The following is a 26,709-nucleotide window of genomic DNA, read 5'->3' on the forward strand; positions in this document are numbered from 1 at the left end:
AGACACTTTTTTTATTATTATTCTTTTAAAACAATCAAAGCAAGAGACAGATGAAGCAGAAGAAGAGCAAAACAGAGGCAGAAGGCAGCATTAGGCAGACAGAAACACCAGAACTCATGATACATTAATGGTCAGGAACAGTGTTGTCATAATTCTATGATATTTAAAGGGATAGTTAATCTAAACATGAAAAGGCTGTCATCATTTACTCACTACCAACAATGTTCCACTCAAACACTGCACATTTTGGATCTCTCTTTTGACACAATGTGGTTGGGAACCCCTGTGCTAGAGAGCAGGGTTATCCAAACTCAGTCCTGGAGGGCCACTGTCCTGTAGAGTTAAGCACCAGCTTGCCTCAATACACTATGCACACTGTTATGCATAGTGAAAGCTTGATTAGCTGGTTCAGTTGTGTTTAACTGGGGTAGGAGCTAAACTCTGCTGGATAGCGGTTGTGTCTCACCAATGACAATTCATTCTTATAAGAGATTTTTTATTGTTGTCAGTTTGTCATTAACATAAAATATCCTTCTTTCATGACAGAATGTTTAGGTAAGAATTGTATCAAATTATTGTCAAAATGATTACATCACTGCTTCAACTATCTATTGCTTGCAAATATGAGATCAGAACACTTAATACCACATTAAATCTCATCACCCTTTATTTCTGTAATATAAAATTTATTATATCTGAATATCATTTTGATGACAAGCATTTTATGTTAAGAAATAACATGGACCCATTAATTGATCAAAAATGTGTATTTTTATGCACAAAAAGTAAATTTAGTAAGAGTAAGCCTTCCTTTAACTTTTTTATTGAAGTCTTAAAGCACTATATGTATCTGATTTCTGATTTTTCTAATAGAAAAGTTGTGAAAACTGCAAATCGCTGTAAAAGGTATGTTACTTTTTTGCTCTGAGGCTTATAATATACTGTCATTCTGTATTTGTTATCTATTAAAAAAGTAATGTGTATTTAAGCAAACAGAAGTGCAGTTGATCTTATCTCTGATGCCCTCTAATGGATTCAAAAACAAAGTGCATCATCTCACTGATTTGTTGTGCCACAGATCAACATTACAATTAGTAAAACAGTAAGTAATATAATGCAACACTGAATCATCTTTCAAATCATCTTCTGATTAGATCTTTAAACATGACGTATATATATATATATATATATATATATATATATATATATATATATATATGGTCTCCAGCAATAAGTGTGAGCGACGGGATTTCCTAATTGGTCTCTTGCAGTGTGTGTGTGTGTGTGTGTGTGTGTGTGTATGCGCTTAAGGCCGGCAGCGCTGAATGAAGCGCGGATACAGGCAGACGTCACGGATGTGGTGTCGGTTCAGCAGCCAGGTGAGGAACCGCTCCAGTCCCAGACCGTATCCACCGTGAGGACACGTGCCAAACTTTCTCTGCAACATACAGTGTTGTTTTTCTGATTATTATCTGTGTTGAAAACATTTTTTGTATTTTTTTTGGAATTTTTTTTTTTTCAAGATCCTTTGCTGAATAGAAAGTTCAAGAGAACAATCACAATTTCTACCTAATAAAATATTTTAATGTTTACAACCAAATGATAAGAAATATCTTTTTTTTAGTTATTTAGTTGCTCGTTTTAATGCTTGCTTTGTCCATTTTTAAATATTTTTGTCTTATTTTAGATCATTTTAATCTTGCGTCCCCCTTGGAAGTTTGCTGAGGCCTCTGGTCTATATGAACAGCTGGCAGAAGGCCCTTACCTGGTCAGTGTACCAGTAGTAGGGTGTGGAGTCGATTCCCTCTCTCTTATACCCTTCCAGGAGTTCCTCAGAATCCCAGATACGCATGGAGCCTCCCACGATCTCCCCGACGTTGGGCATCAGCACATCCACCTGACAAAAACACAAACACATCAGCCATGTACAACACAATTCTGCTGAATACTGCTCTCCTACAGACTCATTTACAAAGAGTTGTGTCTCCTACAAGAGGTTAACATGCATTCAAGGGTGAAAAAACACAAATTTTGTCATAAAATAATATCCACTGCAGCATCAGCTGTTTTCTCACAGTGTCTGAAATGGTTAGCTTAAGGATTCAGTCTCTAAACTTCAAACTTCACTGCACATGTAAACAAACAGTAGAGAGGGAGACAATATTCAGCACAAAAACATTCATTTAGCTGAAATATCTGATGCTAAATTTAGGTTTTAAAGTCAACATGTAATTCAAGTATTTATTGAGAGTAGTAACTATAAAGGGATAAAAGTGTGTAATTGAATATAAATGTAAGAGGTGTCTTATTGTCGTTTCTTTATTCTGTAAATAGGCTATAACAGGTTACTTTGTCAGTAGTGAATGTGTGTGCAGAACATTCCTCTTATCTGGTAACACCAAGTTTGTGTTTTTGAGTTTTTGTTTTTATTTAATATCATTATAATGTAGGGATTTAAACTGTCCTTTTGCTTAGTATCTTTTTACACATAATGTATAGCAAAGATATACCCTTACCAGAGGTGGGTAGTCCAGGGGTCAGAAAGTAAAAGTCCTGCCATATTTTTATTCCACCCACTGAAGCATTAATGAGATAAATAAGTGATTAATTGAGTGATGATTGAGCATTATTGAAGACACCTGATGATAACAAGCAGAACCACCAAAGGAGAAAATCACAATTTTTAAGTTACCATCATCGAAGTCAGGGTTTGTTTTAGTTGAGCTCTTGACCCTTAACTTCTTAATATTAGATTTTGTTTGGGCAATTTTAACTGCATTAAAAACAACCAGACAAGCAAAGTTAAAAGATGATCAGGTGGCATTGATTATGTTTTCACATAATCATTATTTGATCTGAACTCATTAAGAGCCCAATCTCTGAGTTAAATTTACATTATTGATTACAGCAGAACTGTGATACTCCAGCAAAAGATAAAGTTTATCAATACAAACATTTTTTTTAAAGTTCTGATTAAAAAAAAAAAAAAATTTAAACACTCAGACATCAAGAATCATCCTGTGAATCTCAACAATGGTGAGAATAATAAAGCATGTTGCAGTGCATTCTGGGTGCCACCAAGCAAAATTCATCCATGCCTCCCAACATGCATTGCTGCATGAATAAATTATGAGCTAAATTGTCTTAGCAAAATTTAAATAGTGAGAATAAAGAAAATTACTGTTTTTCTGTGACTTTTTAGTAGCTTGTTTTCTGATGTTCAGAGTTGATCTGTTGATCAGAATATGTTGCTTGTCACCGTCGTTGAGATTCATACGCTGATTCTTGATGTCTGTGTGTGCCTAAAATAACTCTTCTTTTTTGACGAGGACAACTTTTAAAAAAACATTTTGTATTGATAAAGTTGATCTTCTGCTGCAGAATCACAGTTCTGCTGTAATCAATAATGTCAATCTAACTCAGAGATTGGGCTCTAAATGATTTCAGTGATTCAGATCAAATAATGTTTATGTGAAAACATAACCAACACCTGATCATCTTTTAACTTTGCTTGTCTGGTTGGTTTTAATGCAGTTAAAACTGCCCAAACAAAATCTAATATTAAGAAGTCAAGGGTCAAGAGCTCAACTAAAACAAACCCTGACCTCGATGATGGTAACTTAAAAATTGTGATTTTCTCCTTTGATGATTCTGCTTGTTATCATCAAGATAACAAGCAGAAATTAACCATGGTTTTATTATAGTAAAACCATGTATTTTGGCGTATTGATTACCATTTGTATAACCACACAAATACCATCGTTAAACTATGGATTTAAAGCAAAACCATGATTAATTTGTGGGTACCATGGAAGAACTAAAATAACCCTGTTTTATTTATTTATTTTATTATTATTTTTTTTGCTGATGTTTTATTAATTGTAAAACCATGGTTAATTTTTGTAAGGGTAGATATATTCACTATGCATGTTTTCATAGCACTCAGCTGATGTGGAGTAGTTTGTTTTGTCAATAAAATGAAACAAAATTGGGCTTTTTATCTAATTAATCGGAAAAAAATAAATTGGCCAACAAATGGATTATCAAAATAATCATTAGTTGCAACCCTATTACACTACATGAAAAGGAATAATATGCAAAAAAAGCATAAGAGCGGCACTTTAACATTTATATTTCATACAAAAATGCATATTTTACTAAACAGTTTGGACTTTCTAGATTTGCTAGAAAATCATAGCTGTACGTCTAACCAAATAAAGTTAAGATAACAAAAATTGAGTTGTAAGAGGTTTTAAAGTACAATTTCCATGGTAACGCAATGTCTAATTTCAAAATGGTTTTCACTTGATGAATTTTGAGTGTTTTTAAAGGATTTTACTTTAGAATGAAAATTACCCCAATCTTTACTCACCCTCAAGCCATCCTACTGTAAAGGGTTAGTTCACCCAAAAATGAAAATTCTGTCATTTATTACTTATGCCGTTCCACACACGTAAGACCTTCGTTAATCTTCAGAACACAAATTAAGATATCTTAGTTGAAATCCGATGTCTCCGTGAGGCCTCCATAGGGAGCAATGACGTTTCCTCTCTCAAGATCCATAAAAGTAGTAAAAACATGTTTAAATCGGTTCATGTGAGTACAGTGGTTCAATATTAATATTATAAAGCAACAAGAATATTTTTGGAGCGCCAAAAATAAGAAAATAACAACTTATTTAGTGATGGCCAGTTTCAAAACACTGCTTCATGAAGCATCGGAGCATAAACAAATCAGTGTGTTGAATCATGATTCAGATCGCGTGTCAAACTGCCAACGGCTGAAATCATGTGACTTTGGCTCTCCGAACAGCAGATTCGATACACTGATTCATCTGTGCTCCGATGCTTCCTGAAGCAGTGTTTTGAAATCGGCCATCACTAAATAAGTCGTTATTTTATTATGTGTGGTGCTCCAAAAATATTCTCGTCACTTTATAATATTAATATTGAACCACTGTACTCACATGAACCGATTTAAATATGTTTTTAGTACCTTTATGGATCTTGAGAGAGGAAATTACATTGTTTCCCATGGAGGCCTCACGGATTTTAACTAAAATATCTTAATTTGCGTTCCGAAGATTAACGAAGGTCTTACGGATGTGGATTGTCATGAGGGTGAGTAATAAATGACAGAATTTTCATTTTTGGGTGAACTAACCCTTAAAATTAATAAACATCCTGACACTTTATAATGGCAGTAAACAGGATCAACAAGTATGAAGCTCAACAAAGTGAGTTCATCATACATCATCCGACGTTTTTCACTTTATAACTTGTTAAAGATGGATATTTTTCTTACACAAACTCATCGCTTCACTTCAGATGGCCTTAATTGTGGAGTACGTTTATGATGGATGGATGCACTTTGTTGAGCTTCATACTCGTTGGTCCCGTTCACTGCCATTATAAAGCTTTGAGCATCAGGATATGCAGAGGTGGAGATTCCAGGGGTCAGAAACTAAAAGTCCTGCCATATTTTTATTCCACCCACTGAAGCATTAATGAGATAAATAAGTGATTAATTGAGTGATGATTGAGCATTATTGAAGACACCTGATGATAACAAGCAGAATCACCAAAGGAGAAAATCACAATTTTTAAGTTACCATCATCGAGGTCAGGGTTTGTTTTAGTTGAGCTCTTGACCCTTGACTTTTTTAGTATTAGATTTTAATTGGGCAGTTTTAACTGCATTAAAACCAACCAGACAAGCAAAGTTAAAAGATGATCAGGTGTTGGTTATGTTTTCTCAAAATCATTATTTGATCTGAATCACTGAACTCATTTAGAGCCCAATCTCTGAGTTAGATTTACATTATTGATTACAGCAGCACTGTGATTCTGCAGAAGATCAGCTTATACAATACAGACATTTTTTTTAAAAAAAGTTGTCCTTATCACATAAAAAAAATATATATTTTAGGCACACACAAACATCAAGTATCAGCCTGTGAATCTCAACAACGGTGACAAGCAACATATTCTGATCAACAGATCAACTCTGAACATTAGAAACAAGCTACTAAAAAGTCACAGAAAAACAGCAACATTTTAATAGTGAGAATAAATGAAATTACTAGGACAATTAAGCTCATAATTTATTCATGCAGCAATGCATGATGGGAGCCATGGATGAATTTTGATTGGTGGCTCCCAGAATGCACTGCAACATGCTTTATGATGGTCACCACTGTTGAGATTCACAGGATGATTCTTGATGTTTGTGTGTTTAAATGAGCTCTACTTTTTTTTTTAATATATATCAGAACTCTTAAAAAAAAAAAAAAAAATTGTAAAAGCTGATCTTGTGCTGTAGAATCACAGTTCTGCTGTAATCAATAATGTCAATCTAACTCAGAGATTGGGCTCTAAATGAGTTCAGTGAATCAGATCAAATAATGATTATGTGAAAACATAACCAACACCTGATCATCGTTTAACTTTGTTTGTCTGGTTGGTTTTATTGCAGTTAAAACTGCCTAAACAAAATCTAATATTGTAAAGGCAAGGGTCAAGAGCTCAGCTAAAACAAACCCTGACCTCGATGATGGTAACTTAAAAATTGTGATTTTCTCCTTTGGTGATTCTGCTTGTTCTCATCAGGTGTCTTCAATAATGCTTAATCATCACTCAATTAATCACTTATTTATCTCATTAATGCTTCAGTGGGTGGAATAAAAATATGGCAGGACTTTTACTTTCTGACCCCTGGAGTCTCCACCTCTGGGATTACTAAAAGGCAATAAAAAAGCAGCAGTTGACACTGACAGTTAACAAGCTTGAAAACTGCCATCAACTGATCATTAAATATGCTGCTTGTAAATGTGTTTGTTTCAGCCCATGTCTGATCAGTATCAGCTCCGCCTCATTTTGTGGCTGACTGGTAACTCTGCCCACAGTGAATCTCATTGAATGCAATGGCTTTGGTGTAGAAAGGAAAAATCATTTTTGTTACTGGATATTTTTGTTTTGCTCTGGTTATGACACAGGTTAAAAAGTCTGGTCCTGACCGATTCAGTGAGGCGACGGTCCTCAGGGCAGCGCTGCATGTAGAAGGATTTGATCTCAGCTGGGAATCGACACAGCAGGATGGTCTCGTTAATGGTGTCGGTCATCAGGCGCTCAGGGGCTTCTGGGATATCCTGTAGAAATGACACGCTAATAGTCAAATATCATAATTCAAGTGCTTCAGCTTTCTTTTCTTCGTAGTTGAGCAACAATGTATGAGGCTCATCATAACAAACCTCTCCAAACTCATAAAATGTCCCATCATCCTTCTTGATTTTGTGCTCCCTCAGCCACTCAATGGCCTCGGTGTAGTTCATCCTCTTGAACGGACGTTTGGGAGGCTTGAAGTCCTGCAAAAGGAAAAATCAAAAATAGATGTAATGTACAGATTCCAGAGTCTCCATACTTTTGACATTTTAAGATTAATATTTTACAAATAACTATTTAAAAAAATATTCTTTTTAAATGCATCAATTTCATAAATTTTACAGGCCTGAATAAAGTTAATTAACGTTTCCAGGTTTCCAGGACATCTGTATAATTGTTTACTGATACTCAGACACATATAATGGTGTTGTGTGGGGTTGGGGTCGTACAGGGTTGATGTCGTACAGCAGTTGCGCAGCGGGAGACTTTAGAACCCTGTCGACCACATCACACACCAGATCCTCCAAACGGCTCAGAAGGTCTTCATAAGTCATGAAGGGACACTCAGCCTCAATGTGGGTGTACCTGAGAGCACACAAACATGTTGGTTTTTATGATTTATGGGGACTCTCTATAGACGTAATGGTTTTTGTACTATACAAACTGTATACTCTCCTCACACAAACCCTACTACCCTGCTTAATATTTTTGTAGAAACTGCTAAATATTTTTTCAGGACTTTGTGATGAACAGAAAGTTAAAAAAAACAGCATTTATGATTATGTTTCCTGAGAAGCAAATCAGCATATTAAAATGATTTCTGAAGGTTTAAGTGACATTAAACACTGGAGTAATTATGCTGAAAATTCAGCTTGTATTCCAAACTCCATTACACTGCCCCGTTTCTTTCAGTTTCAGTAAATGGCTCCAGACTCACTCGGACAGGTGTCTGCGGGTGCGCGACTGCTCGGCACGGTACGACTGGGCGATGCAGAAGGTGTCACCCAGCGCAGGGATGCAGGTCTCCAGGTAGAGCTGAGAGGACTGCGTCAGGTACGCGTTTTCACCGAAGTAGTCAAGACTGAAGAGGGTGGAGCCGCCCTCCACCTGCGTCTGCACCAGAGTGGGTGGAGTTATCTGAGGACCACATCAAAAACAAACCTCACATTTAATAACATCTCTTAGATCTGTACTCTTGTACTTCAAGATTCATAACAAATTAATCTGGAAATGTCATTTTGTGGTCTATGCCCCAAAACTAGGACTATGGGGTTAAAGGGTTAGTTCACCCAAAAATTCTGTTATTTATTACTCACCCTCATGCCGTTCCACACCCGTAAGACCTTCGGAACAAAAATTAAGATATTTTAGTTGAAATCCGATGGCTCCGTGAGGCCTCCATAGGGAACAATGACATTTCCTCTCTTAAGATCCATAAAGGTACTAAAAACATATTTAAATTGGTTCATGTGAGTACAGTGGCTCAATATTAATATTATAAAACGACAAGAATATTTTTGGATTGCCAAAAAAAGAAAATAACGACTTATAAAGTGATGGCCAGTTTCAAAACACTGCTTCATGAAGCATCGGAGCACAATTAATTAGTGTATCAAATCTGCTGTTCGGAGCTCCAAAGTCACGTGATTTCAGCCGTTGGCAGTTTGACACGCGATCCAAATCACGATTCGATACACTGATTCATTATGCTCCGAATATTTTTGGTGGACCAAAAAGAAACCCAAAATGGCCGATTTCAAAACACTGATTCATCTGTGCTCCGATGCTTCCTGAAGCAGTGTATCGAATCATGATTCAGATCGCGTGTCAAACTGCCAACGGCTGAAATCACGTGACTTTGGCGCTCCGAACAGCAGATTTGATACACTAATTAATTGTGCTCCGAAGCTTCCTGAAGCAGTATTTTGAAATTGGCCATCACTTTATAAGTCGTTATTTTGTTTTTTTGGTGCTCCAAAAATATTCTTGTCGTTTTATAATATTAATATTGAACCACTGTACTTACATGAACCAATTTAAATATGTTTTTAGTCCATTAATGGATCTTGAGAGAGGAAGTTTCATTGCTCCCTATGGAGGCCTCACGGAGCCATCGGATTTCAACTAAAATATCTTAATTTGTGTTCCGAAGATTAACGAAGGTCTTACGGGTGTGGAATGGCATGAGGGTGAGTAATATAGGGCATTTGCAGGGTTTCGGGAGAAAAAAATAAAATAAAAAAAAATAAAAAAAAAACACACTTAAGATTTTTTAAGACTTGCACAAATAAAATAAATGCTGTATGAGCAGGATGGAGCAAAGTGCCATTATGAAGCTGTGAAGGGCTAATATATGGGCATCATATTATGACACCAAATGAAGGATTTTGGCCAATTCCTGTAGTTACAAGATTCTAGCTTGTAAAAAGCGTTCATGTCGTCGTAGAGTTCGTAATTACAGTTTGTAAGCTGGGAGTTTTCTGAAAGCTCCCACATGTAACATGTGGCCACTATACCACCTGACCGCTGTAGATTGATTTATTAGGCGTTGATAGTGGTGCTATGGAAACGCATAATTTCCAGTCCAAGGACCAAAAAGGACGTGAACAGCTCCGAATATAACGTCATTTCAAGATAGCGGGGAATACAAGGTGACGTGAACGCAGCTTATTACTGGCTCTCACAACAAAAGAAAAAAGAAAAAACGTATGTAATTACTATATATAATATTTTTTTCAAAATGCTGTAAATATGTACCTTATTAAGGTGAATTAAAATGCAGCCTTATTAATAAGCAAAAAGTTCGGATGTTAAACGCACTATTTGCTCGTGGCTGGGAGCAGGTGTAGATTTCTTTCGTATCAACTAACATTTGGAAAATACGAACATTTTAATGAATCCGAAAATTTACGCCAGAACCACTTTACACACGATTTACACAAAAATTCGTTCTGCTCTTGTTTCATGAATGAGACCCATACATTTTTGGGATCATTTTCATTTTGGGATCCATCAAGGAGCCTGTGCTTAATGTGTGCATGTGCATGGCTTTGGGAATGACCTCGCAGTAACCACGGCTGAAGAAATGATCCCGAAAACACTGCATGACAATGGATCGGACTCTCAGGATCTTGGAGATGTTTTCCCCGCGGATCATCATGTGCCTGTTGTTCAGCTGCACGTCCACGTCAGACTCCTCGTTGAGCAGGTTATCAGCGCCTCCCGCTGGAGCCAGACCAATCAGCTCCCAGAAATCACAGTGCAACTCATGGCCGCCCGGAGCCTTGCAAAAAAAAAAAAAAAAAAAAAAAAAAAAGGATAAAAAAACACTCTTTTTCTGTTTTGGAATTCAAATAGATATGGAAAAGACTTAAAGGATTAGTCCACTTTTAAATAAACTTGTCCTGATAATTTACTCACCCCCATGTCATCCAAGATGTTCATGTCTTTCTTTCGTCAGTCGAAAAGAAATTAAGGTTTTTGAGGAAAACATTCCAGGATTTTTCTCCATATAATGGACTTCACTGGAGCCCAAATGGTTAAAGGTTAAAATTACAGTTTCAGTGCAGCTTCAAAGGGCTTTAAACGATACCAGAGAAGGAATAAGGGTCTTATCTAGAGAAACGATCGGTCATTTAAAAAAAAAAATACAACCATTTATGCTTTATAAACACAAAATATCGCCTTGAACGTACTTCCCGTTTCCGCATTCTTCAAAAAGCTTATGCTGAATGTCCTAAGCCTTCCCTATTCTACTTACGGAAAAAAACGAAACTGGCGCCGCGTTCATTCCGTAAGTACAATAGGGAAGGTGTATCGTTTAAAGCCCTTTGAAGCTGCACTGAAACTGCAGTTTGGACCTTCAACCTGTTGGTAGCCACTGAAATCCACTATATGGAGAAAAATCCTGGAATGCTTTCCTCAAAAACCTTAATTTCTTTTCGACTGATGAAAGAAAGACATGAACATCTTGGATGACATGGGGGTGAGTAAATTATCCGGAAAATTTTATTTAAAAGTGCACTAATCCTTTAAAGGGTGAGCAAACTTTCATTTTGATGAACTGTTAAACGTAGGTAGTTAATATGAATTATATTATATTAAAATCATTTAATGTTAATTAATTAATCAGGTTAATTCCTCACCTGTTTGCCCTCAGGAACAGGTTTCACAGTTCCGTACAGAGCGACGGTACTCTCCGTAGACAACACCAGTCCATTATAACACTGACACTGCACACAACACACACATCCATCATCTCAAAGACTTTTACTGTATTTCACTTTTCATTCAGTATTATCAAACACAGCTGTTTTGGATAACTGAATATAAACAACCCATTTCAGAGCAAAGACAAATTCCAATTAGATGAGTAAATTTTGTGAACAAAGTTGATGTTGGCTTGACAAAGCCTCAATGTCAGAAAAATGCCATGTTCTAGCACATTGTTAAAATGTTTTAGCAAGTTGCTAGCATATTTTAACACATTGTTAATGTTTTAGCAAACTGCTAACATGTTTTAGCATGATTTAACAAATTGTTTGTTTTAAACTTGAATTAACACACTGGTAGCATGTTTCAACATGTTGCTAGCATGATTTACCATGTAGCTAACAAGTTATAACATGATTTAGTAAATTGCTAACATTTTTTAGCCTTTTGCTAGCAAGTTTTAACATGTTGATAACATGATTTAACCCGCTGTTAACTTAAATTGACAAGTTGCTAACATCAATCAGCACATTGCTATCATGTTTTACCAAATTAGCATGTTTTAGCATGTTGCAAGCATGAATTAATACATCGCTTACATGTTTTTTCTTTTTGCTGGCATGATTTAAAACATGCATCAAATATCGTTAAAATTATATATTAATTGTATATTATATATTTTAATACACTACCGTTCAAAAGTTTTGTTTTTTTTAAGAAAATGTTTATTCATCAAGGATGCATTAAATTGATCTAAAGTGACAGTAAAGATATTTATAATGTTACAAAAAGATTTTATTCCAAATAAATGTTGTTCTTTTGAACTTTCTAATCAACAATGTATGTTTCTAGAGCAGCAAATGAGCATATTCTAAAGAATCATGTGACACTGCAGACTGGAGTAATGCTGCTGAAAAATCAGCTTTGATCACAGGAATAAATTACATTTTACAATATAATTTTCAAAGAAAACAGCTTTTTTTTAAATTCTAATAATATTTCCCAATGTTTACTGTACTATTACTATTAAATAATATTTCCCAATGTTTACTTTATCATTTAATGCAGCCTTGATTTTATGTTATGTCATTTTTATATAATTTAATTTTTGTTTTATTATCTTTTATTTAGGGCATTGTCTAGCCTTAATCCTAATAACTAAAAGCACTGATAACTAACAGAGTAAATAGGACTAATTTACACATTTATAATTGTGTAAAATATCGACAAACAAACAGTACCAGTTTGTCTGTGAGAACACACTGCAGGAAACCCGTTCCGTCACGAAGCACAATAAACAGAAGGTTCTTTCCTGGGAAAACATTAGCAGATAAATTTTAAATAGATGTATACTGTGTATTTTTATTGAATCTGAGCTTTATAAATATGTGAAGTTCTCCAAGCAGGAGGTTCAGACAGAAGCCATTCAATCAGACAGAATAAATTCTGAATGAACAAACATATCAAATCTGCTCACCTTGTCTGCGTAATCGATGTACCCAACCGAACACCTTCACCCTCTGTCCTCTGAGCGGCTCCAGTTTATTGATCTTCACCTGAGCGTGACAGAAAACAATCCAGATAATCTCGCTAAAAGCAGACTTTCACTTCCATATCGACTTCACTTTCATCAATGCTGCTAAAACCACCCCAGACTGTAACTCAGAGCTATTATAAAATCAATATTATATTCTGTAAGTACGCAGAAAACACTCACGGTTTTGGGTTCAGGAAGGCTGGGGTCATTCTTGATGATGATCTTTTTACCTTCTTCCAGATTCTTCTCTCTGCGTTCAGCATCTTCAGCCTGTCAATCATGACATCAAACAGGCAGAGGTCAAAAAACAAAAAAACATGATACATACAACAGGTCTATAATCACAGAATGTTCCAGGTACCTCCTTCTGGTCTTTGTTCTCACTCTTCATTTGCTTTTGATTAAAAAGCTTCTTTGTGCTCTTCATTTGAGTCTTAGAGATGACGGCCCAACGCTGACAACACAAACACACCATAATGTCAAACTATTAAAGGCAATAAGCTACAGGTTAATTGCTATTCCAACAAAACTTTGCCAAGTTATCTAAATATTAATTAAATATACAATAATTTTGAATGCAGCATGAAACAAAAATGCATGAACATGGAAACAATGATGCATGTGTTACATGTTAGATTCATTTTAGTTTCTTTCATCTTAACATGTACTTTATAGCTAATATAACCTTTCTTTATTTCTTATTTTAAAATACTATCTATACACTATATATTCAGTGCATTCAGAAAGTATAGTGGTTAAACATGAGATATAATTACTTCTGAGTGTATAAAATCCTGAGCAAATCAAATTAGGTTAAGAGCTGTTAACTTAAATCATTTACTATTGTATTTTAAAATGGCCACTGTTGTTCGTTTAAATATTGTTGTTCAACAAATATTACTTTTATGTAAATTATGTTCTGTATTTGGTATTGAGAAAGTGTTAATTTCTAGTAGTGATATTGACTCTGTAAAAGCTACATTATTGCACCATTAGATGGCGCCAAAGACTTTATGAGTAAGTCAGTTGCAAATAACTTCTATATTGGAAGGGACTGGATGTAAATAAAGTTGTTTTAGCTGTCATAGGAAATTAGTGTGATATATATATATATATATATATATATATATATATATATATATATATATATATATATATATATATATATATACATATGTGAGCAATAAGGTACAAGAGGCTGTGCTGTATCATGAATAAGTCACTGCTGAAGGGTGTTGTTCAGCCGTGACTTATTTATGATACAGCACTAGCCTCGAATACTTTATTGCTTTTATAAAACGGTTACCACACAATACAAATATTAAAGCCAAAAATATGTATCAGTGCAACTTTTATGAGGTAAACTTTCATTAAAAGCCTTCCTTCCGCCAGATAAAATAGTCCCTGACCGTGAACAGCAACAGAAGTTAGATTATTACGCCATTAGATGGCGGCAAAGACTGTCTTTATGAGTGTGTCAGTCAGTAACGAAGACTTTTATATTGAAAAGACTGGATTGTTGTAAACACGGAACAAGACGCAACTGACAAATGTTTTGACTAGCGCTGTGCGTCAGTCATGGGAAAACCCTTTAACTGTTAAAAGAACAAGATAATACATTGGACATTTAAACAGATTTTTTATCATGAACATAGGACTAACCTGAAGGAAAATGCTAAATCTGAATGCAGGTAATAAACTCGCTCAATCGACCTCTTTCTCACAACACTCTTCTACATAATACAGTAAGCTTCAATGAACAATATCAATTGAGAACAGTTTATGTTGCTAAGAGTGGTTACTAAGGGTGTTGTGTAGTGATACATAGAACCGTTGGGTGAAGCGGTCATATCCGCGTTTTATTGTGAATAAAACACAGCTATTGACCAATCAGAATCAAGACAGGAACTAACCGTTTTATAAATATATGTACCATATTATATATGTTATATATTATAACATTTTAGTTTCATATAATCATCATTGTTATCTGGTTTTATTTTTTAAAATGCTTTCTGAGATTGGAAAAAAAAGAAATCAATGCATGAGGCTTAGAAGTTATTTTTTTGTTGGGCAGAGTGTAGGTATATATCAGGAAGAACCTATCTGATAAATCATTAATTTATGTTTATATGACTGTTAATTATGAGATTTATATGATCATTCTTTTACAGTTAGTTGTAAGTTAGTGTTAACTGCAGGTTTACACACCTCTCCTTCCTTCTGCGAATCCACATAGATCACTGGAAAAGGTTCTTTTCCCACAAACAACAGTGCCTGAAATATGAATGAGAAAAGTATGAAACAAAACACAGAAAATGGCATCATATATAGCAATGCAGAGAAAACTCACAGCACCTTGAGTGGAGTTTTAAAGGGTTTCTTCTCTGATCCATCTCCATCCGCATCACTGCCCTGTTTATCAGACACGTACAGTTCTTCTGCAGGATGAAACAAAGGCAGATTTAACATTTTACCAGATTGCAAGCAGATTCACAACAGACTTTACTGTGGTAAAAGGTTCTTCAACATCTGTAGCTTTAATGTGCCAAACAAATACATCATGTATCAATTGTGCATAGATGAGAGCTTTATTTCCATTATAAAGCATGTTCTGTTCAAAGTATTTACAAAATTAAGTTTTAAACTGCAGAGTTTAGCTTCAACACACCTGCTTGAAAGTTTCTTATGCCTAGTGAGACTTTGATTAGCTGGGTCAGGTGTGTTTAATTTGGGGTTGGAGCTAAACTTTGCAGGCCAGTGGCCCTCCAGGACCAAGTTTGGAGACCTCTGTACTAGACTGTCTCATTCTAGAGGACTACAGCCTACAAGCTTCAGAAGGACTGGACTAGGAAGGACGCAGTCTCCGTTTGAGAAGCACCTACATACTAGGGGTGTGCCCGATCCTAAATCCATATTCGGAAAGGCACAGAAAATGAAGAGCGCAGAAAACATCTACGGAGCACTTCAAGGGAAATGGTTGCTAACGATAGTCTGTTACATTATAGTACATCATATTTACCACAGGGGTGTTCACAGTCCAGCCCGGGGTTCAATCGTGAATAAAACCGGCTTGACTATAACGTTCAGGTAATCAACTACTAAATTCAAATATGCTTTTGTGCATCAGCTGGTGATGAGCCACAAATGCGCAGAGCTTTGTATATATATATATATATATATATATATATATATATATATATAAAATATTTGTACATTTAAATATACACAAATATTAAAAAACACTTTTATAATCTGTAGTCTTTCACCGATTTCGATGGGAGCAGCAATAATAATTGTTTTTTTCTCATGTTAATATACACTACCTTTCGATAATGTAAAAAAAAAAAAAAAAAAAAGCCTTTTGCTTACTAAGGCTGCATTTATTTGATCAAAAAATACCATAAAGCCATAATATTGTGAAATTTACCATTCAGAATAGTAGTCACGATCACCAGCTGAAGTGCCCTTGAGAGCCACCAGGGGGCACTCTATCAGACTGTTGTCACTCCATCAAGGACTACATTAGCCAAAACACACTGCCTCATCTCATCATCCATGATTGTCTACAGCAGTTTCTCTTTACCTTGTTTAGCCCAGCCTGTTCACTCAACCATTCATTGAGAAGTCTTTATGTGTGTACACTGTGTTTCTGCATTGATTATCTGTTACCTGGTTTTACCCTGTCTGCGTATGTTCCTGTGCCCTGTGATGTTTTGACCTTTGCTTGTTTTTGGACTTTGATTGTGGATTACCCTTTCAATAAATACTGCATTTTGATCCTCAACCTTTGTGTCTTGGAGCAGTTTATGACACGAAGTTAGATAAGAATAGATTTTAAAATGTAATTTATTCCTGTGATCAAAGCTGAGTTCTCAGCATCATTACTCCAGTCTTCAGTGTCCCATGATCCTTCAAATATCATTCTAATGTTACTCAATTATTTATGGTTTTTATCTATATGCCTGATCAGTGTGTGTGTGTGTATATTAGTGGTGGGCCGTTATCGGCGTTAACGTGAGACTCTTATAAAAAAAATATCGCTGTTAATCTATTCTCAAAGTTGGGTTAGGAGCTGGTCTATACTACGCAAGCTATGATGACTATACCTTGATATTTTAGCGTGGATGTATACCTAGCCGAATTGACCCTTCGCAAAGATCTGCCCCCCTTAGTTACTGTTGCTTTGTCCGACAAGCCGTGGCGTCACGCCACATACAGTGATAAATGCATCACGGAGCAAAGAGGACACTGACAACACGTCGACAGACAAGACAGAGCAGGTTACTTATGATATTAAACAAAGTCCAAGCTTTAAAACTGTGTAGTTTTTTTAAGAAATTCTAACAATAAAAACCGTTTTGTGGCTCTTTAATATGTCGTGACCATGGTCGTGACAGATTGTTGTAGCGCCTCAGCTCAAGAGGCTCGTAAACCGATCATCTCTTCCGTCCATTTATAGCATCACATAAACATCAATGAATATGAGAATGAATGTTGTTTCAAATGCGGAAAGATGTCAATATACACAATTTTTCAAGTTTTAATCCCACCGAGGTTAATCTTCTAACTCCTGACTGCTTTGTCGGACAAAATGGCGGATTACTTTTAATCATTATTTGGGTAGCACACATACTCTAAATGTTTTTGGCAGAATTCAAATGAGCCATTTTAATCTAGATTAATTCCAAGATTACAGTGAGATTAATCTAGATTAAAAAATTAATCTATGCCCACCACTAATATATTATACACTGATCCGGCATAACGTTATGACCACTGACAGGTGACGTGAATAACACTGATTATCTCTTCCTCACAGCACCTATTGGGTGGAATATATCAGGCATCAAGTGAACATTTTCCCTGCGTTCCATTCGGAAGGGCTCATCCCTATGCCCTAATCCCTTCAAAGGGTTTACCCTCTGGAGTAAGAGCTTTGAAGGGATGAAGGGTGTAGGGGTCAAAAAAACTATTATTTTGGAACGCACTTCTGCGTCATCTTAACGAGACAATCAAGGAGGCGCCATATTTTTTCCTCCGGTTTACTTTTTGTATTAATTCACATTAATTTACTGTAGTAACATTATAAGCTACTGCTGGTCTTTTACGTTAAATATAATGTATATTGTGTCTATGTATTTGAAACATTTGAATTGACTGAAAAAGGTAGCATTAAAGCATTTTTTGTTGAAGTACAATGTTATTTTGACCATAATAATGTACCAAATCTAACTTGTATAAATATTACAGTAGTACAGAAAAATACTATACATACATTTATAGGTAAAATCAAACTCAGAGCCTCCTGTACATACCTATTCTGTGACGTCAAACAACTTCCCTGTGCAAAGGATCATGGGGGCCCGAAGTGTCCATCAATTGTACCCTTCGAAATCCTTCATTCCGAAGGGCCATTTGAAGTGGCCAGTTTTAAGCACTTTGGTTTGGAACAACCCCATGATCATTTTCACTCCGAAGTGCCCTTCGGAGGGCGATATATCCCGTTTGGAACACACGAAAGTCCTCAAAGTTGATGTGTTGGAAGCAGGAAAAATGGGCAAGCGTAAGGATTTGAGCGAGTTTGACAAGGGCCAAATTGCGATGGCTAGACGACTGGGTCAAAGCATTTCTAAAACTGCAGCTCTTGTGGGGTGTTCCCGGTCTGCAGTGGGCAGTATCGATCAAAAGTGGTCCAAGGAAGGAACAGTGGTGAACTGGCGACAGGGTCATGGGCGGCCAAGGCTCAGTGATGCACGTGGGGATCGAAGGCTGGCCCGTGTGATCCGATCCAACAGATGAGCTACTGTAGCTCAACCTGCTCAAGAAGTTAATGACAAAAGGTGTCAGAATACACAGTGCATCACAGTTTGTTGCGTATGGAGCTGCATAGCTGCTGACCATTCAGGGTGCCCATGCTGACCCCTGTCCACCGCAGAAAGTGCCAACAGTGGGCACGTGAACATCAGAACTGGACCATGGAGGAATAAAAGAAGGTGGCCTGGTCTGATGAATCATGTTTTCTTTTACATCACATGGATGGACGGGTGCGTGTGCGTCACTTACCTTAGGAACACATGGCACCATGATTCACTATGGGAAGAAGGCAAGCTGGCGGAGGCAATGTGATACGTCACGCGTGACCTTTCCAGCGTGATTACGTAATGCATGGAGAGTATCGGGTGTTCCGTTTGCAGCGCGTTGCTGGGCTGCGTGACGATCACGGACATGTTTGCTCATCCTGGGTGTGGCTTCAGAGGTGTTTATTATCAGTCACAATCAATAACTGCTCAAACGCAAGCATTTGCTTAACAAAAGGAGATTTATTGCAGAGCGGACATTACATTTGATGTAGCGACACCTACATTTTACACGATTTTGCGATTTTGTTTGATATACGCTGTGTGTGATAAACGCTGTGTGTTTGATATATACGCAATTTTGAACTTTTCCTATATATTCATGTACTAAAGTGGCAAAATATAATTGTGGCGACCAGGGTGGGCGAGAGCCGTGAGGGAACGGCGTGAGGCCGGTGGCGTGAGTGTTAATGAGCTTCACCTGGGAGGCGCACCGGCCTTGAGTCCCTCACGGAGGAGCTCCGGGAGCATAAAAGGAGGAGCGACTACCGTGAAGAACGAGAGAGGACCAGGCCTGGACTTTATTTTGTTTTATTATGTTTGTGTGGCCGGCAGACATCCACGAGGGTCTGCCGGCATTACTTTTGTTTTGTTCTTTGTTTATTTTAAATTAAAGTTTGTTTGAACGTTCGCCGGTTCCCGCCTCCTTCTTCCCATATCTACTGACCTCGTTACAATAATAGATAACCAACCGGTTGTGAAATTCTTAAGTGTATTTAATATAATGTTTTTTTTTTTTTTTAATCCTAGTTCTTTATTGTCATTGTTTATACATAACGAGATAACATTAGAGAATCCTACAATGCAAAAGTGCAATTAAGTCCATAAAGTGCAATCTTTGGCTCAGTCAGCAGAGACACAGAATTTGTCCATATGAAAGAAATATAATGCAGATTGTGGCATATGTATTGCAGCAATGCATAGGCCTACTTTCTACTGCGTTACGTAGAAAAGTGTGGTGAATGTGATGGGCCGGGTGTAAATTTGAAGATATTCGTTCAACAGTTTCATTACACTGGGATAAAAGCTGCGGGCCAGTCTAGTGGTTCTGGTTTATATGGGCCGGTATCATCTCCCTGATGGCAGCAGGTGGAACAGGTGATGTGCTGGGTGCAAATGATCTTAGACTGCGTTAAGTCCGTCAAATGGCATCAGACAACATTTATTCAGAATATCTTAATGGAGATATTCAATGAAGAATTCATGATTTTGTAATGAGAATTGAAATACTGTTAATATTGCTATGAATAGCCATTGTTGCTCATGGCATTAAGTCATGAATATGATATAAATAATAGGCTAACGAATGAATAACAAATAAACTATCAAAGTCATGTTTGTATCTTGGACGAACCACGCAAACATTGTATTTTAGAGGAACTGTCATGTTGAGGTAGTAGATGATATGACATCATCTGAGTCTGCCATACTATAAAGGTTTTTCCAATTACAAATATTAAAGGATGCTAAATCGTTAAGACTATTTGCTCATTTGGTGTGGGAGATTCTTTTCTCTCTCTTAGCTTGCAATGTGTTTATCATTGTTAAAGCACTTATGCACATTCTAATTGAACATGTTTGTGCCTTTGGCTCATGCACACTTAATCTAGCCATAGGGTTTAGGCCATTCGGTGTGTAGCCAGGCATACATAGTCTTAAAGGCATTAGAGCCAAGCTTAAAGCAAACTACCCAGTTATACATTTAAAAAAAATCTGCTTCTTCAATTCACAGTTTCATCCCTGTTGCTGACACTGGACCCCAGCGCACCAAGCCTCTTCAAGTACCCGCATCTGTCTACTGAACAGCATAGTGAAGACATTCCCAACAACCAAAGCTATTCCTACACCTCTGCACAACATGTTTCACCACTTCAGAATGAAAGCTCTTGATCCACATTCCATACTTTCTAGAGGCAGTTTGTCAGCTTAATATAAATAAATAATCAAATTATTTTCTATTACATTTAAAGCACTCAAAAACAGCAGATTTAACAAGGTCACATTTTATTATCCAGCATTAATTCCGTGTTTTGCTCTTCTCCTTTCATGTCAAGATTCCTGCAAATTCTGAGAAATGCAGCTCCTCAGATCCTCTTTCTTTACAGCTGATGGAAATCCGATGACCAGGGCCTGGTTCTGTCCGGATTAAAATACCCATGTCATCCATGTGGCTTAATCCTAGAAGTCTACACTACCACTCATTCAGAATCGGAGCAGCATGTCAGTGCTCCAAGAGTACCATTCACTACCCTTAAGGAAATGGGCCGCTGAAATTCGGCAGCCTACAAACGCTACATCAGACCTAATTCCTAAGTCTTTTGAAAGGACGAAAAACATCTATGATTTTAAATCATCATGTGGTGCTGGGCACCTGGGTATATTAATTATTAAATTCAGATACAATTATTTCAATTTGATCATTTGCGGAGGTTAGCAATGACGCGTATGCAGCAATTAATCCTCGGCTAGTGGAGGGGAGGGTCTCGGCTGCGAGATTAGAGTTTGATGCAGGGGACCGGGGATGAATGTTCTGGAAAGGTCACCATCCAAAAACCAGCATTGCATACAATGCATTAGATAAAACAATCACATTCTATAGGCATGTTATTTATGCATATGAGCTCTGGCTTAGTATCATTCTAGTGTAGGCCACTAAGCTGAACAAACTTGTATTTGCTCATCAGTAGCAGCAGCAACGTAGCAGATCTTGTACGCCAAAATGAAGACATGTATACTTCATGCCCCATGCCAATAAATGCTGGTTAAATTTAATCTACTCCAAGAGTTGTCATGACTGAAATACAGAGTTGTTTCTCTGCCGTGGCACCAGCCAATCAAAAGTATTTCCAAATCCACACAGCCATATATATCGTACCCTAGCCTGTGATTGACAAGCTGCAAAATGTGAAGCTCTGTTATTCCTCCTCCTCCCCAGCGCCACCTGTAGAGATCTGCTACGGGGGTTCTACCATTCTTGCAGCAGCCTTTTCTTTGTTGTTTTATTTGACTAAGCTGAACAAATTTGTATTTGCTCAGCAGCAGCGTAGCAGATCTCGTACACCAAAATCAAGCAATGTATACTTCGTGCCCCATGCCAATAAATGCTGGTTGAATTTAATAAACTCCTGAGAGTTGTCATGACTGGACTTTGAATTGTAACAATATTTCACAATATTACCGTTTTTACTGTTTTTGATTAAACAAATGTAGCCTGGGTAAACACACAAGTCTGACATGTCTGGCCCCCCCGTGTGTCCACAGCCCTGCAAAAAGTTTGGACACCCCTGACTTACCACATGAAGATAGTATGGCAGACTGGACAATGGTGAATGATTTTCAGATCCCAAGCGCCACTGATGAATATCTAATCGGCGGAATCGCATTGAATGACACACAACAGAAGCGCGCTCTCTCTCTCTCTCGTGCGCGTGATCAGATCTCCTTGCGCCTGAATAGTCAAATACATGCACACACAGATGTCAAAATGTCCATCGTGTGGAGTATCTCGCGTGAATACAGTCAGTTATGGCTTAAGTGTATGTAAACTGGTTGGTAAAAACTGGATATGTGTCAGTATATTACATACATGTCATCAGCAGCCCAATTAAATACCTGTCTGTCATTAATGTTAATCAAACAACAAAAGATGTTAAATAAATGTTAAATGAACCTACTGTATCTGAAAAAAAGAGTTTAGGCTATTTAATTAGGGGCCAAGCACCGAAGGTGCGTAGGCACCTATTGTATCCGTTGGCGTTCTTTTTTTCTTTTTCTTTTTTTTTTCTTCTTTTTCTTCCGCTCGAGTCTTTGGCAGGCCATAGGACCGTATGGTAAAAAGTTGTGAAATTTGGCACACCGTTAGAGGACAGTCTGATCTATGTCCAGAGCAAATTTGGAGTCTCTAACTCAATCCCTCTAGTGCCACCAGCTGTCCAAACCTGCACTCATGTTTATGTTAATAACTTTTGAACCGTAAGGGTTAGAAACAAAATTCCTCTGATTCCTTGGGTCAAGACGAATCGATTTCACCCTATGACGTCATTTTCCGTCATGAAACTTTTTCCGCCATTTTGAATTTTCTGAAAAACTTACTTTTTCGTACTCCTCCTAGGCCGTTACTAGGCCGATTTTCACGAAAATTTAACCAGATCACCTTCAGACCATGGCGACAAAAGGTTATGGAACTTTTTCCATAACTCAAACTGTTTTCGATAAACAAGCAAACAAATTTTACGTAGCGCTTGCAAAGATAGACGTAAGGCTGTATCTCCGCAACGCTTTATCATATTCAGACCAAACTTGGTACATGTCATCACAAGCATGACCAGAGGTAACCTGCAGCGTTTCAGTGCAGTGCCACCTACTGGTCTGAAGATATGAAAAATGGCTATTTTTGCTTATAACTTCTGATGGGTTTGTCCAAAAATCATTCGGTGCATCATGCCGAGTCGAATGATATCCAATTTTACCATATCGGCCATTTTGACTGTCAGCCATTTTAAATTTTGTGCTAAAATGCTGTATTTTTTATTTACGCATTAGCGTATCATTACGAGACTCGTTATGGGTCATCACCACAATGCCCCGAAGGAGCCTGAGAAGTTTTGGACCAGCGCTGCCTAGTGGAGAATTTTTTTTCTTCATATGCTTATAACTTTTGATCTGGTTGACTTATTTTCAGGGGACTCACATTCTAAGACTCCTGAATCCTTGCCGAGTCCAAAGATACCAAACATGCTAGGTTTCGACTTACGGTTTGTGCAGCGTGGTGATTTAGCGCTTAAAAAACGATTACAAATATCTTTGAAACCGTAAGTCCGATCGAGACAAAACCCGCGTAGGAAACACAGAACCTAAACTGGTTAACTAAAATGTCACAGCCCAAATGTCAAAATTTTGATAGGAAGTGGCAAAAAAAATCAAAACAAAGTCATCCATGCCTCTTGGTGGTGCTATAATTGAACAAAACATGAAATTTCCATTAACTACAATACAGTATTATGATATAAAATGCTGTATTATATGAGTGCATTGATGTACATTTACAAAACTCAGGATGTGCCATCGGCACCATGCTCTGTAGGTACACAATAAGTTTTGAGATAGCGCCTCCTTGTGGTCAAACTTTATAATTATTATTATTATTTTTTTTAAATGCAAATAGCTTTATATAAATGTGGCCTATTGCAATGAGACTGGTCTTATTAGATTCCGTGGGTCATGCTGAGAACATTGATGCCAATTTTGCCACAGTCAGCCAAACTTCCTGTCAGTCTTTTTGATTTTCTTTAAAAACATACTTTTTTGATCTACTCTTAAACCGTTGGTCCAGTTGTCACAAAACCAAATCGTATCATCTTTAGACCATGCTGGTGAAATGTTATGGATTTTGTGTTGATAGATGAAACCTTATTCATTTACTACAGCAACAAATTAGAGGCTTGATGCCAAAATGACTCTTGAAGCTGTATCTCTGCAATGCTTTCACATATTGACACCAAACTTTGCAAGTGTCATTGTCACCTCACTCTGACCATACCTCATTAATTTAATCACAGTGCCACCTATTGGTCGGAAGTGATAAACCAGTAAATCTTTATTAGTGACTGTATTTCAGATTTTTTAGCTCTTTTGCCTAAAATGATCTAAATAGGTCTTTAATTGCTCACTGTTGTGGTTGGTCTGATGCTCACAGCCATGTTGGCTGGCTTCTTGTGTCTTCTTCGTGCTTGGCCCCGTAATTGCTGCTTGCAGTTATTTACTTTTGTATTTGTAATTTGCTAATTTACTTCCTTGTTCTTTTTATATAGCCTAACAAAAATAACTTATACAATTATAAAATTTTTCATATTATGGTCATATTACCCACCCCTTGCACACCCATACATACCAGCTGATAAACCATGTACGCCCAGTCTTGATTTTGGTGGTCAATCTGCATTTGAAAGTTTGAAAGGGTTTTAAATCTAGCTAATCAAGTAAAATGACTCAAAATCAAGTAATTTTAGCATGCCAAAGTCAACTTTGATCATATAAAATGTAATTTCCCAACAGCTAAATTGTGGCCAGTGAAAATCTTGAGTGGCTAGTAACTTTAGAAAACCACAAGCCACAGTGGCTGTTGAGCAAAAAAGTTAATGTCAAACACTGCCTACGTGTGATGGCGAATCTCTAAAGTGAAAGTAAAAAGCGTGTGAGCATTCAAAAGCGATTTCAATACTACTCATTTTAATAGCGGCTCCCTGATTCCCGCAAATTATACACAGTAATATTACCCAACTATATAATTGCGAGAGAAAGCACTGAACTTTATTTTACTATATTTTAACATCATCTCCCTTTAGTGGCTCCATAGTAGGCTACAAATCCTTTATTTTCCGAACATGGTATTCGGCTTCAGGCACATCCCTATATGAAATATATACTGTGTAGTAGGCTATGTGTCCTGGTGGAGTATGCATAGGCTAAATAAAATATAGTATGTAAGACAGAATCTGACGCAACACTACAGACAATATGTAGCAGCATCTTCATCTCCATCATCAAACTCACTAATCGACATCTGACCGAGACCCTCGTCCGCCATATTATGCTCTTGTAGACCTCAGATGAGTTTTGTCCGGCTCGGTTCGGCAGCTTTTTTAAACGCAGCGTTAATCGGATCGTCCGTCTCCCTTCTTGTCGCTACACACTTGCACGAGCTTCTGGGGACGCATGCGCAAAACGCGAACCTTTCACCTTTGTTTCTCCAGCTGGGGATTGGTACTTTTGCAAGTTGACGCAAATACCCTTTGCCTCTCCTTAAAAGTAAACGAAAGGCTGAATCCCAAATGGAACAACTTGATATATATATATATATATATATATATATATATATATATATATATATATATATATATATATATATATATATATATATATATTTTTTTTTTTTTTTTTTTTTTTTTTTCTCAAAATATGACTTTTCGTTTCGATTTTAATGTTTGTATCGCACAGGATACGTTGCCACTTTGGGGGAATAAATTCATTGAAAACTGAATTCTTGTTTGGCAGTGCCTTTTACAACATTTTAAACTATTTTAAAACATTTTATTTTATAACAACATACAATAAACATCCTTTCTAACACATTCTGATAAACAATAAGTGATAAACAATATTTATGAATACATTTATAATGCAAACTCAAAAAGTTAATTCAGCACAAATAAAATGTATACTAACCCTAAAAAGGGCAAGTCCATAAAGAGAAATCAGATTTAAATGTTATTCTCCATCTAATTAGGACATAAATAATACAATTTCATGATTTAAAAAAAAAAACAAAAAAAACATGACTTTTATTTTTTAATTCTAAATAATGTTTGTATCTCCAGGATACGTTGCTACTTTGACGGTATAAATTAATTGAAAAAATAATGCTTGTTCGGCAATGCAGATTTTCAAAACATTTATTCTCTTATAACCTAAACTAAACATTCTTTGTAAAATTTCTGTTTACGCAAATTTAATACGCAAAATTCTAGGGCCTATAGATTATCAATATAACCAAAACTTTGCTGAAAAAAATATACTTTATGCCTTCTGTGATTTATCGTTCATACTTTATTTATATCAAGTAAAGTCTTTTTTGCTCATAAAATTTTACTGATTTTTATTA

General features: G+C 36.7%; 1 protein-coding gene across 2 annotated transcripts; it reads right to left on the bottom strand.

The window, feature by feature from the left end:
* LOC137013610 (asparagine--tRNA ligase, cytoplasmic) lies at positions 1–25,751 on the bottom strand. Of its 2 annotated transcripts, none has more exons than XM_067377488.1 (15): positions 25,602–25,751; positions 15,268–15,350; positions 15,121–15,186; positions 13,271–13,363; positions 13,090–13,179; positions 12,850–12,928; positions 12,614–12,684; positions 11,306–11,392; positions 10,222–10,443; positions 8,098–8,297; positions 7,610–7,745; positions 7,250–7,363; positions 7,016–7,147; positions 1,766–1,897; positions 1–1,438 (listed from the first exon to the last, which is right to left on the bottom strand). In XM_067377488.1, the coding sequence occupies exons 1-15, from the start codon at positions 25,633–25,635 to the stop codon at positions 1,307–1,309; spliced, it is 1,671 nt and encodes a 556-aa protein (XP_067233589.1). In that variant the 5' UTR covers positions 25,636–25,751; the 3' UTR covers positions 1–1,306. The 2 variants fall into 2 exon arrangements, with proteins under 2 accessions (XP_067233589.1, XP_067233590.1); XM_067377489.1 differs by lacking the exon at positions 25,602–25,751 and adding an exon at positions 16,340–16,525.
* Between the last annotated feature and the right edge of the window lie 958 nt (positions 25,752–26,709).

Source organism: Chanodichthys erythropterus, chromosome 23 (assembly GCF_024489055.1).
Source record: "Chanodichthys erythropterus isolate Z2021 chromosome 23, ASM2448905v1, whole genome shotgun sequence".
NCBI lineage: Eukaryota > Metazoa > Chordata > Actinopteri > Cypriniformes > Xenocyprididae > Chanodichthys > Chanodichthys erythropterus.

Bases quoted from the DNA above. Each gene is read 5' to 3' on its own strand.
- LOC137013610 (XM_067377488.1), bottom strand. From the start codon at position 25,635: ATGGCGGACGAGGGTCTCGGTCAGATGTCGATTA. The intron at 13,364-15,120 runs GTGTGTAAACCT...TTGTGTTGTCAG, and splicing joins ATTCGCAGAAGGAAGGAGAG to CGTTGGGCCGTCATCTCTAA. The intron at 7,746-8,097 runs GTGAGTCTGGAG...GTGTGCTCTCAG, and splicing joins ACCCGCAGACACCTGTCCGA to GTACACCCACATTGAGGCTG.